The following is a 16640-nucleotide window of genomic DNA, read 5'->3' as shown; positions in this document are numbered from 1 at the left end:
GAGTTAGCCCTTTCTAGGTCAACTTCTATTTCGATATATAACATTGTAGACTGTGAAGTTCAACAGTCAGCGACTCATGCTTAAGGATCTGTGATGTTGGGACTCACAAACCTATGGCATTTGTGTAGAGTTAGAAAGTAGAACATCACTTTTGGGTTATGTTTTTCGCTTAGCTTCCACAATGTGAGATGGGACCAACCCTTCATTAGTGGCTCATGCCTAAAGATACAACTGTAGCAAGGGTAATGTCCACTGATCTATCTCATTCTATGGAAATAAGTTAGAGAGACTTATAAAAGTACCTCATACTTCATTTTGATCGGACAAGGAACTCACTAGTATCAGAGCAGGGTTAGTAATCCTATGAGACTGAAATGTTTTCTTGTAGTAGGGAATGAATATTTGATATGTAGCCGGCCTAAAAATATTTTTTTCTTGTGCTACATAGGCTTACAATTGGATTTTCCCAATGCATGGAGATATTCATATGGCTTACCAGAAGTTTTTGATATTCTCCGTCATGTATGAGGCTGTTTGTCTGTCACCAAAATATGTTTTTCAAAAGACGGTGATAAAGATACTTCACAAGTTATTTGTACCACCTGCCCTAAGGATTCAAAGAGGATGGAGGATTGATTGGATACCACTCGATGATATCTACTGCGTTGAAGCTGATTGGCTAGAATGGATGGAAAATAACTTGAAGAAGCTTCATTGTGCTGAAGAGTTGAAAGTCGTTGAAGTTTACTTCATTGGTACCACAAGAATTAATGCAACTATCACAGTTCATGGCAAAGAAGTCTATCAAGCCCAATTGGTATTTTTTTATCCTATATATCAGAACCCCATTATTTTATAGATTCAATGTAAAGGGATCATGGATCAAGTTGATTGTGTAGATGAAGTCGACTTTAGGGCAACTCATGTAAAGAATTGTAAATATGAATAAAAATCCATTCGTTGAGCTCTCTTGTTTCCAATGTGGTTTGGAAAATTTGAAATTTTAGTTAAATATATAAAGCTAAGCTACTCCATGTTATATAGAATGCAACTTTATACATCTCTTCAAGAGAAGAAACTTCTTCTTAAGCAAGTTCAACCACCTCTTTTAAAGGGGAAGAAACCCAAATTGAACGTGATGTCAAAGTATGGCTTGAAGAAATGGATGATTAGTCTACTATCATTGGCACTTCCACTCAAAATAAAACTATGTTGAACTTGTTTTGTCTTGCTAGTGATGCTAAGCTTTGGTGGAAGTAGCACAACTAGGATAGTGGTGTGGCACAAGGCAACCAAACCTAGAAGGACATAAAGAATGTTATAAAAGAACGAAATCGCCCACCTGTTCACGAGTCTCTTAAGATATTTGAGTTCTTCAATCTATGCTAGTATAACATTATTTTAGAGGACAACTGCTCAAAATATGTAACCCTTAAGCCTTATGCTCCATAGATGTCTGCACAACAATATGTAGGCCATTTTTCCAAGGTCTAAATGCTCATATGAACACTCGCCTTGAAGCAATGAGTCCAACCAATTTTCAAGATGCTCTTCTAAGAGACAAACACTTAGCTAAACAAATGGCTAACTCACAAAGGGTGAACGATGGAAATCCCAAAAAAATGGTAGGAGAGGAAGGCCCTTGAGCTAGAATAAAAAGGCCAACTAACCCAAAAATGATGGGAATCCTAGAAACAATGCTACGACAGGAAGGCCCTTGAATTGGAATCAAAGGCCAACTACCCCACCCTATCAACCTCAAGCTGTAGTTGTAGCTCAAGTGGTAGGAACTCCAAATTTTGATCTTTGATACTTTGAATGCAATCAGCCAAGACATTTTAGGAATACTTGTCCCAAGCGTGAGATTTAGCTCCAAATACACAAGTGCAAGGAAGAGGAAAACCAATCAATCGTGGAGGAAGAAATGATGGAGAAGGATGAGGACATGAAAGAGCTATTGCAAGAAAGAGCTATTGCAAGAGTTAATATTGTCGTAGGAGAACCAACCTTGAAAGTTGACCAAGAGGAAAGAGAAACTACATGAAAGAGCTATTGCAAGAGTTAATATTGTCGTAGGAGAACCAACCTTGAAAGTTGACCAAGAGGAAAGAGAAACTATACATGCTTCTATCAACAACCCCAACAATATGTTTTCATTCAAGCACTTGAAAGTCGCCAAGGTAAATCATTTGAGTGTCACATTGACTATGGTAGCACTCATTCATTTTGTCACCGAGATGTTTAAGGAGGTTAAGGCTTAATCAACATCCGACAAGGAGAATGACTAGAATTAGCAAACGGGAAGGAACTAGAGTTCAATAAAGTATCCTCATCACACCAAGCTCCTTTCAACAAGGATGCTCATTGCAAAAACATCACGTTCATGTCATTATGTCATAGCCCTGAGTTTGTTGTTCCTCGAGTAGTCATTTGCATTGGAATATCAACTTGGTGCAATGCCTATATTGAGACGTTTGTTCCTTCTTGTCACGAGTGAAGTTCCCATCAGTTAGAATCCCTAGTCTTGAAGTGAAGTTCCCATCAGTTAGAATCCCTAGTCTTGAAGCAGTTGTATGATAACTCCCCTCAAATGAGGCAATTTCCAATATCTCAAGGTTTAGAGAAATTAAATTCCACTTAATTTTTCACAAAAATAATTTATTCTCTATTTTAATAGGTAAATAATTAGGTGCATGACTAAAAATTGACAAAAAATTATAATGCTTGTCTATTTACCATGCAATAGAGAATCCAATTTTGACTTTAATTTTTTTATTTAAGCTATTTTATCTATTTTCACAGAATGAAATTAAGCTTGTCAATAATTTCTTTAATTATAAATACACTACTTAATCAATAAATTAACAATGCATTACGTTTAGCAAGAGCATAATTATCATTTTTTATTACTCAATTAAGCTTAATCATGCATAATATGATAATCATAAATATCATGATTACTTGTGTTCAAGCAAACAAGGTGAGTAATTAATAGAGATTGCAGCATAGAGAAAGACTTAGCATAATTGCATACTGATTTTAAAGGAAATTAGCATAATAATGCTTGATTACCTTATAAATTCAATTCAGTTATTTATCTCTAAGTGACTTGTGGATGCTCTTCTCTTGGGAGAAGTAAATGTTTCGAGTGCAACAGAGTGTTCCCAACAATGTGTACATAAGTAAGAGAACTCAGGGTTTATTTATAGCTTTTTCCAAGCAGAGGGCATGTTAGAAGCTGCCCCCCTACTGCTACAAGAGCAAGCCCCCGACTAAAATTCTTGCCCTATAAGTTTGTTAAATTAAGCTTAGAGACATCTTAGGGTCAACCACTGCTTATACACTACCCAATTTGTTAAGTTCTAGAGTGTGATTTCTTATCCATTTTAACAAATAGGATTGCATATTTTTTAGTCCTTACATTTTTCAAAAGATATGCAAAAGTCTAAGGTTCCATTTTAAAGTTCAAACTGAGTTTTAAGGGTCTAGATTTGTCCGATTTCGGAGCGAAAAATTTCTTGTGAAGTAATGCCCAATTTCAGATTCTTAAAATATTACACTTTACTTAGTTTGAGTTTCCTTTAGCCATTTATAAAAAAAAATACTAACTTTAGTGAAAAAGAAAGTCGGTAGCTTACATACTTCAATAGAACAACATATGTGAAGAATCAGTCAAAGGAATCTTTAAAGATTCTATGGAAGTGGGAGTGAGATTAAGTTCGAGACAAATTTGAACGTGCTCTTTTCTAATTCCTTTGGCTTGATTTCACTTCGATACAAATGTAGCTTACAAAGCAGTCTAATTTTCTTGTAGCTTGACAAAACAACATTTTCTACTTTACACATTTGAACAAAACAAACACCCACTCGACAACCACGTCAGTAGTCCGATTCAGTTTTTGCATTTCTCTATATTACAATCTCCTATATGTAAACATTTTATTTTTGACTCACAACAACACATCGATACTAAATCCCATCATCATATTTCTATGGCCAGACCAAGCAAACATGACTACTTTTCATCTTCACATGAGGTAGTGTAGTGCAAGCATGATCTTTATCGGCATCAACATCTCTACATGCTGTTGACTAGAATGAAAGAACGAGGCTGACTCAAACAATGTGAAAAGTCATAATGGCAAGATGAGAAAAAAATGTGTGCATGCTTTGATACAGTCTCTCTTATTAAAAAAAAAAGGAAGAAAACATGGTGAGTAGGTACTAAGGCCTGCTAACTTAAGGGGCGGATGAGAGTCATGAAAAGAGTTTAAATGAGTGGTTACAACCACATGACATTTTAATGTGTTATAATATTTTTAAAATTGTGTTATCAAATATACATGCATAATCACAAACGGTTTATATATTCCCACATACATTAGTATTTCAAAACAAAACAAAATAAAAAGAAAGTAGAACTAAAGCAACAAAATAAAGAGACACAATGATAAACTAAAACAAAATAATATTTCGATGTTTTGGTAAAAAAAGATAAATTTTAATAAGCACGTGAAATAATAAAACAATTTAATGAATTAAATCTTTACGATGTCCTTAAATGAAAAGACTTTTTACAAATTAAAATGTTAAAAACAGTTGAGTCACTACTTCACATCACGGGATCAAACTGCACTCTTTAATCCTTCGTTCTCTAAAGTTTAAAGCTTTTTTAAAGTGTGCCAAAGACATGAATGCAATTTTGAAAAGATATGATTTCTTATCCTTCAATACTTTTAAGGTCATTTTTGATGGACACATGTCCATCGATCAGAATTGAACATCTTCATCGTAAGTTTAACAAGCCAAAAAAGTTTGCCACCGCTAACTTGCCACGTGGGGACAGCTTTAGCTTTATCCAATCGTCCACAATCGTAGCTAAGGTTATGGTCACGCGAGGCTTAGTTATCATTTATTTGAACAAATAACTAAGCATCATTCTTGGTCGCACTCGATAAGGAGCATTAAATGTAACTATACTGTAGTTGTGGTGGCTTTGTGCGGCGTTATTCATCCCCCCCCCCCCCCCCCCCCCCCCCCCAAAAAAAAAAAAAAAACCCCAAACATGTGTTAGCCCAAGTGTTGAATGCTTTATTAAGGCCTTACTGTGAGAACTGGTTTGGGATTGATACAATGAAAACGCCTGAAACAATTGTAGGCTACTGCGTAGCGTGGTTCTATATACAATTTTAAATCGTAAACTCTCATGTCAAGAATCGTTGAAATTTACAGATTCTTTTTTGATAGTTTTCTCTGTTAAAGTCATTGTTTGTGGGCGCCCACAGCGTACTAAAAAAAAAATGTAAGGCTTGTGAGGGAAAGGGACTTGGGAGGCTCAGATGAAGTTGCAAATACCTGTGCCACGAGTTTTGAACTCAGAACGTGATTCGGTCGAGAGAGAGAGAGAGAGAGAGAGAGAGAGAGAGAGAGTTGTGGTCTAGCTGGAAGCAACCAGCTGAAGCCACGTCGCAACGCTAGGAATGCCTTGATTCACCAGAAAGAGCATGTAGAAGCTGGGCGGCGCCACCAAGGACGAGGGCGGGGCTGTAGCCACGCTGCTGTAAGACAGTGCGGAGGTGGAATCAGAGGGTTGCGCGGTTCCGACTGCCAGCTTCACCAAGCGCTGCCCCTGCGAGAATGAGTGCGTAGAGAAGGGAGCACTCAGCAAGTTCACCTCCACAATTCCCGTCACTGGCAGGGCCACCGTGAAGTGCACCTCAAAGTCGGCCCCATACTCCACCACCTCTGGTGCCCCTGTTATCGCCGGCCGCAAATCTGCCAGCCCTGCGCTCAGGTACTCTGGTGAGAAGGCCTCTAGCTTCAGCTGCGTGGGAAATGGGCCTGTGAAGTTGTAGTAGTAGTGAGGACTCGATCCCGCTACCAGAATTCTGGCGTCGGGAAGCAAATTCGCAGTGGAGTGGTACATGCGCGGCGTCTCCGAGGGCGTCAACGTCATAAATCTCAAGCCCACAGCGGCGTTAGGCTGATAGAGCACCGGATTCAAACACGGGTTGTCGGCCAGATTGAACCCCTGAGCTCCCGATTGCGCTCCATTGATGATGAGCACATCCCCCGTGGGTAATATTACCATATCCCCCATCAGTCTCACAAAGGGCATCTCCTCCATTGCCCACTCAGCTGCCTCATCGGTGGCCATTATCCGACCGCAGTCGCCCCCTGCCGGTCGATCCACGTCCGATTCCAGAAACGCTCCAAACTGCGCCCCTCCACAGACCACCACCTCTGCATCAGCGAACCCGCTGGCAGAATCTAACGCTAACATTGCCGACGATCCCGCGGATGGATAGTTTCGCGGATTGCCTTCCAGGCGAGGATATGTCCTTACGATGCTTCCGGACATGTAGTCGTAGAGAATGGCGTCGGTGTTGGCGAAGATGAAGAGATTACCGTCGGGGAGGAGGTGCAGGAAGGGGTAGAGGTTGTCCATTTGCTGGTCTTGGACTTGGCGCAGGAAAGGAAGGTCTAAGAGAGAGGAGTCGGGGCCGGCAGGGTAGAATTCGGCGGTGAATTGGCTCCGTCCGCCGACGATGATGATTCGGCCATCTGGCAGCAATTGATTGCTAGCGTACCATCTCCCCGCTGCAAGCTGCGTCTGGTTTAGCTCCTCCCAATCGCAGGTGCCATCCTGGGGGGGACAAGGCGCGAATTTGCGGATTTTGGTAAAGCCGTCGAAATCGCCGCCTGTGTGCAGCAGCGTGCCATCTGGTAGAAATTGGGCAGAGGAGCACCAGGTGTCGGAGAAGATGAAGAGGGGGCGCAGGGTGTTGGAAGAAGGGTCGAACTCCACCGAATGCGCCGTGCAATCATGCTTCAGCACCTTGTCTGCTGCATCATCGCGACACTTGCCCTCGGGCAAGTCAATCTGCGAGGCCCCGATGTCCGTGCGGTCCAGTAACACCACAGTGCCGAAGCGTGTCACAGCTGTGTGCATGGATGCAATGCCTGCGCTCTCCACCAGCAGCTCCCATGTTCCTGGCAGCTGCGCCATGCTGCCCTGCAGGCTGATCAGGCCCCCTCCTCCAGCCAGCGCCCATACACAAACCACCGCGGCCAACTCCAAATACTGCCACCTAGCCAACATATATCTGCATTGCCCTTGCCCGCTAACCATCATGCAGAGGGTGTCTGTCTGTGTGGTGGGAGAGAGAGAGAGAGAGAGAGAGAGAGAGAGAGAGAGCTGTAGCAATTGCCAATTACAATGGAGAGTTGGCTCACTCGCATCAGAAGGGAGTCGCATCAACGATACGTGTTGTGTGTAGAACAACCTGCAATGATCCCATTCCCATAGTATGCTGAGACCCACCAAGGAATAAGACAAAAAGTAAGGCTTGCCCCGCTTTTCTTTCTGCCAGCCAGCGGAGCTGATGAGCCTGGTAGTGATGCAAGCGGCAACAACAAGAAAAGAGGGCCCCAACGTCCACCATGACTCACAGCCTCACAGGAGCAGAGATGACCGTCGGGCGTCAACGCCTCTCACTGGCCTGTATTTAGTCCATTGCCGTTGAGAAGAGGAATGCCTTTGCCGTTCGATGATTAGGCCGTTGAAAGTTGACGTCCAAAGAGTCTTCATCATTTTCATTAACTCCAGGGAAAATTACCTAAATACCCCTCTAATTTGTGGAAATTCCAGAATACCCCTCAAATTTGAAACAATCTCTATATACCCCTCATATTTGCCCCAAAATTCCCAAAATACCCCCTCCTTAACCCCCTAAACATCTCTAAAAGGACAAACTTTTTTTAGCAACTCTTCATAGGAAGATTGGTTCTTCCTCAATAGAAGATGATGGATTTTATATGGTATTGTGGGCTCTTCGGATGAAATTATTCATCATTTTTAGACAGAGATCCCTCTATTTGTGGGTGCATTCGTGAATAGTTTTGTTTAGAAAACTTAAAAATAACTCCCCTTTGTCGTGAATATCATAATATACAAAAATCCAGGCAAATCCATCCCAATATGATGCAAGGGTATATTGGGTATTTTTGAAATTTGAGGGGTACTTCGAGAATTTCCACAAATTTTGGTAATTTTCCCTTAACTCTTAGAGAGCTTCCATACGGTGAGTTTGAAAACTCACCAAAGACTTTTGAATGTTGCATTCTCACGTGGCCTATAAAAAGGAAAATAAAGTTCACTTTCTATTCTTGCATTATATAAAGCCTTCATGTTCTTGAACTATGCTAACTTTTCCATATTTGCAAAAGTTTCTTGAACTCATCCTCTCCCCCTTTATTCCCTCTTGCCCCCTTGATTTGGTAAGTGTGGGTTTTGAAACCGACTGTGTGAAAGCCATGTTACTAACGAGTGTGTGTGTGTGGCTTGACCTGTGGGTGGACGGAGGGAGCTCCGCTTGTGGGGTGGGTGTGTGTGTGTGTGTGTGTGTGTGTGAGAGAGAGAGAGAGAGAGAGAGAGAGAGAGAGAGACCCTTGCTTTGGTAAGTGTGGGTTTTGAAACGCACCGTGTGAAAGCCATGTTATTAACGAGTGTGTGTGTGGCCTGACCTGTGGTGGACGGAGGGAGCTCCGCTTGTGGGGGGTGTGTGTGTGTGTGTGTGAGAGAGAGAGAGAGAGAGAGAGAGAGAGAGAGAGAGAGAGAGACCCTTGATTTGGTAAGTGTGGGTTTTGAAACCCACCATGTGAAAGCCATGTTACTAACGAGTGTGTGCGTGGCCTAACCTATCGACTGAGGGAGGGAGGGAGCTCCGCTTGTGGTGTGTGTGTGTGTGTGTGTGTGTGTGTGTGTGTGAGAGAGAGAGAGAGAGAGAGAGAGAGAGAGAGAGAGAGAGAGAGAGAGAGAGAGAGATGTAGTGCACACATGGAGCGTTCGACATCGATCCAATGGCACCACGAACCATCTCACACCTATCGTGTCTTTGTACACATGAGGCAGATCGTTGGGGAACCCTTGGAGCTGACGCCTTGATGACAACTGTGGTGTAGATTGCAGGAAGAAGTAGAATGCTCCACTCAAAACCTCTCTCCTCCCTTCCCGCTTGCCGAATGTCGTTGCCTTCATGTGAAGGTGATTTGGGGGGAGGACTTCATTTGATTTGTTCGTTAACTCATTCGGCCCTCACTTTGCTCAAGCCTAGTTATGTTGCAAACTACATTATTGATGTTTGAGCATGGATCAAAATCATCTTCTCGCACCTCATCCTACACATGATCAGCCACAATGTTGTCTTAAGCCACAACGTTGTGCAAGACGTAGTAGGCGACAATGTACTTTGCCACACACTCAAGATCTACTTTGATGTCTCACAAAATGCGTCTTTTTTGACTTGCGCACGGCCCTTGGATAAGTGGCGAATACTCTCTAGTCCCCCATGGAAGGCGGACATCCTTCTTTGAAAGGTGTGATGGAATGGCTGCATGATCCATATCCCGAGTTTGCAAGAAAATAAGAAGGACGTGAACATTGTGCAAATACATAGCTGGTTCCTGCGAAACTTCTCTCTCCCTAAAATGCATGTACTGCATCGTTGGTGCCACTCGTAACCAAAATATAGATATCCCATAAATGTTTATGGGGATCACACATGACCTGCAAAAGCACGGAGTGGAATTGGTTTCGCCACCGATATTGAGTAAGGATGTGCTCCATGTTTGGCTTCCTAGCTAGCTTGATGTATGAGCCGTTGATAGCACCACAGACGTTTGGGAGGAGCATCAGCATTTGAAAAAAAGTCTACAATCATGTTGTGGAGTCACTCACTAGAAGGTATGGTAATGTACTATGGACGAAACTTGATTGCTGGGATGTCCACAATAAGGTTGTTGTACAATCTGATGGTCGATTCACCAATGCCAAAAGTGTCTGCAATATGGAAAGTAGAATCATTGTGTGTGAGCAGAAGGAGGGTACAACTCAACACTCTCTCTCCGATTCCATGGGGCCTTGAACCTTATTGCCCTCTCCTCCTTGACTCGGTCAAAATGGAAGTATTTATTGTAAAAGATGCTGAAAAGTGTGTACAACATTTTGTATCGCTTGCGGAAGATGACATTGCGAGTGTTGAGGTCTTGGATCTAGATGCCCTACTGAATGTCATACCAAAATGTGTGCTGCATTGGAAAGAGACCCACCACTCATGCAAAGGATATAGTGTACGCCAAGCAATCTCGGTGATCGTAAAAAATAGGACCAGGAATCAGATAAATGCACTGAAAATGATTGCCATGGTGTCATAAAATGTAATATCTAACCAACCCAAATGATGTTCTCATATTAAACTAATCATTTAATGTGGAGAATAAACGGGAACAAGGGCTAGAATAAAGAGATGTGCTTTTGGATCTGTTAACCACCGGTGTCCACTTCTAGTAGTCATGGGCCGGGCTTGTCGGTCCAATAGGAAAAGGGTAAGAGTGATTGCCGATGAGAGGCGCACTCTAACTAGAACATTCAAGGGTTAGTTGGCTAAGCATGGGTGCCCAAGTGTGAATGGGCGAGCTCATATAAAAGTCACCTAAACCTAAAAATAATTCATTATCTCATTTGTGCAATTGAAGAGTACTCTTGCTCCATCTCCATCTTCTTCTTCATCTCCTTGTGTGTGTGTATAAGAGAGAGAGAGAGAGAGAGAGAGAGAGAGAGAGAGAGAGAGAGAGAGAGAGAGAGAGCATTGCGACGGCACGGTGGCGGCGAGGCGGTAGCTCCTCTTCTTCGCGGCAAGGAATCCTCCACGAAAGCGAGTGTAGGACGGTGAGTGACACACCCTTGCTCTCTTGAGCTTGCTATATTAATCTAGTTGTGTGCTTGTAGCCATTTGTGGCTCGCACACAGTGTACGACAAGTCCCTTGCTTTGACACGTGACAGATACGCACATTTTTGGCGCCGTTGTCGGGAAATGCCATGCACTAAGCTCATAGCACTCTATGCTGCTTTGTGGTGCAATGTGAGATGTAGGAAAGGTAGAGAAAGAAGGTGTGTGGTTGTTGAGAAGAATTTGTGAACTTTGTTTTTGCTCCAATGTACTATTTTCTGTTAATAAGGTGTTAGATTTTTTTGTTGCAATGTACTGTTTTTTGTTAATAAGGTGTTTTTTGTTAATAAGGTGTAGATTTAAGGCATTAGATCTATAATGTTAGATCTCTAAGGTGTAAGTAGATTTGTTAGTTAATTAGTTGCTGTATTGTGTTAAACAATGTGTAACAAAAGCTCCGTTAGTTGCAGTGTGCGTGTACACGCCGATTTTATCCGTAAAAAAATAATAAAATAATAAAATAAATAAATAATTTATTTATTTAAAAGGAAGGAGAGGGATCGGGAACATTCCCCAAGCCCAAGCCCAGGCCTCAGGCCTTAGTCAACCTTTGGACTTACTTATTTTAGCCTCACGCCTAAGTAAAAATCGACCCTTTTGAGGACCATCGGAGCTTCGGGTAATCGAACGCTGTGCTGTAAAGCACACCACGACCCTCTAAGAGATATGCTTGTTTCAAGCTATCACACGCTCTAATACAAAAACCAAACGTAAAAAAACATTAAAAAACATCAAAAAACGAGTGAAAATGGGATGCAAAACGTCCAAAAATCAAGCGGTTAACCTTCGAGGATTTGCTGACGCTTGTAAGGTGCTAAAGGCACATGCATCTGCGCTCTCGTCGTGTGCTAGAGGTCGAGAAACTAGCGAGCACTTCGACTTACGCGGGTTCTCAATACCGACCTACCTTAGGTTTCGGGCCCTCGATGGGGACCCAAGGTAGTACAATCCAAGACCCAAATGTAGCGGCTAGTGACTCTTCATCTGACTACGATATTATGGAAGGGCATCCTACACTAAACCCCGAGAAAGTAAACAAAACATACCTGTCTGGGCCCCACAACCTGGATCTAGTGTGTTTAGTCGCTTTATAGAAACCTTTAGTAGAGCTACTCGCTCTGAACCTACGGCTATTGAAGTTAACGAAGGTGAGGGAGAGGTAGATTCGCCTTTGGTATCTCAGGGGGAGCCTATAATCAAGAGTGTCCACGTCGATATCCTGCCCCCTGCTTTCATGGAAGACCCTGCAAAGCAATCACCCCCCGAAGTTCTACTACCCGATGGTAGGAGTCTTGCGGAGGTGCAAGAAGTTGAGCGCTATATGCAAGTGTCTAGGGAGAGGTAAATGGAGAGTTTCCTAGAAAAATGCCGAGCCATGAAGAGAAAGACCCCTAGGACATAGGCATAGCAATTGAGAAGTCAAGCGCTCCCGAGTTAGTAGGCAATGTGGGTCAAACTGTGGGAACATCAATGTTTCCACCTCAAGGGAAACCTCTAGTACGTCGGGCCTAGAAGGGTTATTTCTCAACAAAAATTGGGAATATGACCTACAAACTGAAACCTTGACTGACCTGTACACGGGTTACACATACCATATAGGTTGGTTAGAAGTTGTACAATCTACTTCTAGCACCACAAGTCTAGAGGAGCGGCAACAGATGTTTTGCAATGTCATCCATAGAATCATCCAATTGGAGAGGCAAAACCGAGGGATTAACATTCCTTCAACGGGCCTTATGAGATTCTTGGATACGAGCAAGGGCAAACAACCGACACTATCACAGATGGAAAATCCTTTAGTGAGTCCAATGGACCCTTCATATATTGTGTCGCCTGGAGTTTCGGTATAGTCTGAACCCACAAGTACTAGTTTTACTTTTCCAAATCTATCTCATCTGTCTCTCGAAGACACTACGACTACGATACCTACTCTGGTGATGAGTACAAAAATTACACCTTGGACCTCGTTTATTAGCACTGCACCACTACCTAGTAGCACAGTTCCCCCAACAATACCTATAGGTGTGGATCAAGCCTATGTACCTGTCGCACCTCATGCCCACATAGCTCCCACACCCCCAATTATGCCAAGGGCTCACACTCCACAATGGCATTATCCGAGCTCTTATTCAAGTGGGGCCATACTATTTAGCAATAACATGTCGTGTCCGGCATCGGCTATGCCTAGGGCCACACCTATGAACTTTGGACCACCACGTGGTACACCACCATACGAGGTATGGGACCCGAGGGCCGCACGTATGCCAAGGCCAAGGCCAACTCCCATCCCACATGTAGTTCCAGGAGTGCTTGCACCTACGGCCACTATACCTGCTTATTTAGGAGATTTGGTAGCATCTACTGAAACCATCGATCGATCTATTGCTGAGAATATGCGTAACACGCCTGATAGAGAGCCTAGAAGTAAGGCAATACAAATAGCCAAGCTCACACAAAAATTTAGTGGAGACGGGGATGTGAGAAAGCATATCGAAGTGTCTGAACAAATATGCAATTCTCTATGAGAACACAATGACCGGCATAAGAGTAATGCTTTAAGCCTAACCTTAAGTGGAAAGGCTGGGGATTGGTATAGAACCCTAAGGGTGGAAGAAAAACGATTTACCCAACTCTTAGGAGACTTTTCTTGAAAGAATACATACAAGAGGGAGTGCTTTGGGGTGTAGCCTCTCAGCTCCAGAATGCCCAACGAGAGGAAGGAGAGTCGGTGAGAGACTTTATTAGTCGCTTGAAGCATTTGAATTCTCGTTGTAATCCAAATGAGTGTTTCGATAATAATTAATTGCTTGATAGATTCATTAGGGGATTACGACATGAGGATATCTACAATGGCCTAGTCATTAGAGGTATCACCACTTGGGAAGCAGTCACCACCAATGAGATCCAATTGGAGGATAATTTAAGGATTCAAGGAGAAAGAGTGTCTGTTGAGCCTAAATCTACTAGCTCGCAAGCATCGGGGCATCAGTCAATGACCCTAAAGCCTATTGCTAAGGAGCCAAAGATATTTGAGATGACTTTAGTAGACCTCACCAAGGCCATTCAAGAGAGTCTTAGAGACAATCGTGCTCCGCAACACAATCATATGTATCCAAGAAGGGAGCAACAATGGTGATCAATATGCTATGGTCCGCATAATACCAATGAATGCCCTACTTTTATAGTAAAATTCAATGGGAACTGCAATGCCTATGGGAGGTATGGTCATCAAGCTAAGGATTGCATAGTATTTAAGCACACGATGGCCAATAGACAAACCTTAGCATGGACAGACACACCTCGAGTGCCTGCATTGATGCCGGCCCCACCTCTTGAACAAACGTCACAACACATGGTCCCTAGGGCCCAAAATGTAGTTCAAACAACACCCTTACCACTTCCAGTGCTAGGACCACAACCACCACATCTGAGAATCACTTCTCTGAATGAAGTGGGTTGTGAGTTATCTATTGCTTGTTTGGAAGGCTGTGAGGAAGATATATTTCCTAATCTTTCATATGGGATTGATGTGCTTGAATAAAGTCCACAATACTACATGACTATTGGGGACAAGTCAAACCTGTCTATCAAGTAGCTGCTCTTGCAGCAAGAGGCCAAAATATCAATTACATTGCCAAGAGACCACCTCTTCAATGCTATGAGTGTGGAGGTCCACATCGTGTGCCCTAGTGTCCTATTGGGCTACAAAGGAACGCCACACTAATGCAAACAAATCAAGCGAGCACGTCTACAATGCTGATACTCATGTGTAATCAATGTGGCATAGATCATTTGATTGTCCAATGTCTGAATAATCCATATGCGTCGAAGATCATGCCATTAAACTTGATTGAGGTTATCAAGGAGCCATCCCAAAGTACACCTGTGGTAACAGTAAATGTACTCACACGATCGATGCTCCAAAAACAAAATTATTCCTTGAAGAAAGAGACACGACATCAATTGCCCAATCTTAGAAGAAGAAGAAAACACAAAGGAAGAGATTGTAGAAAGCAGCGAAGTCAGACCCCAGTTCAAAGACCAACATAGGGACTGGTGACGACCCCGTATATATGAACGATGTTGAAGAGGATTTTGATTCAGGTGAAACCATGGAGACCAAAACGACCACTAAGAAAGAAACCAACAAGGAAGGGCGTCATGAGCCACAATGGCCAGGATCCAAGAAGAAGATAGGAACTTATCCAAACCCTACAAAGGAGATCGAGCGAGTCAAGCAATTAAGGATTTTGGTAGAATATACCCAAAGAGATCTAGAATCAGCACCTAGGCAGATCCAGATTACAGACACACTGTTCCTTGTGCAACATTAACCTCACAAAGTCCATGGATCCCTAGCCATACCTAGTGTCATCCAAGAAGAAAGTGACTTAAAGTCATGGGAAAGTGGGCGTACTCACTTCTTGTTGGAAAGAATGTTTACAGAGGGACTACATAACCCTATCGAAGAAATGGAGATCCCATCTTCCCCACGTCAAGGGACTGAAGCCCTGTTAAACATTGCCAAATTGATGGATTTCATGGCTTCAGAAGTCAGAACCACCATCATGTCCAAACTATACGGAGACCCCAAGCTATTCTTAGCTCTTCGAGATTTCTTCAATGGAGAACTCAAAGTGGGGCTACCACAATTTTCATAGATGGATGGAGCTAGGGAGATGCCAATAGAGGAGGAACACTTAGATCCACAACCCAACCTAGATAAGAACTCTGTTGTAGAAATACCTGTTAACAAGTTGGGACAATACTTTGAGGGCGATGAATCCAGTGCAACCATACCAATCACTACCAAGGGATTAAATGTGAAGGGAATCCTTGATGGTAGTGCTGGGGTTAGCATTGTGACTAAAAATTGATGGGAAACTATGGGAAGACCTCACCTTGGGATGACAACCATCGTAGTGAAGATGGCCAATGGGTCTATTGTCAAATCTATTGGGATGCTAGAAGATCTCAAGATCAAGGTGTTTGGACACAAAATAAGAAATACCTTCATTGTTATGGATTTTTCCAAGGACACTATGACATATAAGATGATCTTAGGACATCCTTTCATGAGTGAAGCAAAAATGGTGCAAGCCTGGTCTAAAAACCATGTCTACTTGCAGTTCCAAGATTCTATAATTTCAGTGGATCCTGTAACTGGTCGAGCACAACCTCTAGGAAACAGATTTATAATTGATCATAGATCTGACACCACAATTCACTCGGCCCCATTCAAGTATTGTTACGCGTGTAAATATTGAGGGAGTTTTGCGAACCTTTCTTAGATGACCTTTGTGTTTCTTCCTCTTGGAAAGAATATCTATCATGTTTACGAAAAGTGTTTGAGAAGTGCAGATTGTATCGCATCTCCTTAAACCCTTTCAAATGCCAATTTTGGGTTAAACATGGAGTCATTTTATGGCATACAGTGTCCAAAAATGGGAGTTCCACAGATGAGAGCAAAATTAAAGCCATTGCTGAATTGCCACTACCTACAAACTATAAAGGAGTTTAAAGGTTCAAGGGCCATGTTGGTTATTATCGACGGTTTATTTTGAACTTTACCGAGTGTTAGGTAAAGGCTGTGTGCCTCACCGTGCTTTGCTCGTGTCTGCCTGCCAGTGTCCGACTGCCCACATATTCTCCTTATTCTTTATACATACAAAGAATAAGGAGCTCTCACTCACATTCTCACATGGTACTCATACAGTGAGATTTGGGAGCTCCACCCCACATCCTGTGTCCTGCTCTCTGTCCCTCTCTCTCTCCTTCTCACTCTCCGCACACGTACCGCATCCGTGCACTCACAATTGATATCAGAGCGACAGGTGGGAGCAGAGAGT

General features: G+C 42.8%; 1 protein-coding gene across 1 annotated transcript; it reads right to left on the bottom strand.

The window, feature by feature from the left end:
- Positions 1-5068: 5068 nt before the first annotated feature.
- Positions 5069-7286, bottom strand: LOC147424652 (glyoxal oxidase-related protein). Its single transcript, XM_086500421.1, has one exon. It carries the CDS (start codon positions 7256-7258, stop codon positions 5438-5440), a length of 1821 nt encoding a protein of 606 aa, XP_086356547.1. The 5' UTR covers positions 7259-7286; the 3' UTR covers positions 5069-5437.
- Positions 7287-16640: the final 9354 nt, after the last annotated feature.

The sequence above is a fragment of the Adiantum capillus-veneris genome, chromosome 25, assembly GCF_014529385.1.
Source record: "Adiantum capillus-veneris isolate H3 chromosome 25, ASM1452938v2, whole genome shotgun sequence".
NCBI classification, from domain to species: Eukaryota; Viridiplantae; Streptophyta; class Polypodiopsida; order Polypodiales; family Pteridaceae; genus Adiantum; species Adiantum capillus-veneris.
The sequence above is the reverse complement of the archived record's forward strand: the minus strand, read 5'-3'. Positions and strand labels throughout refer to the sequence as shown.

Coding starts and splice junctions, on each gene's coding strand:
- LOC147424652 (XM_086500421.1), bottom strand. CDS start 7,258: ATGCGACTCCCTTCTGATGCGAGTGAGCCAACTCTCCATTGTAATTGG.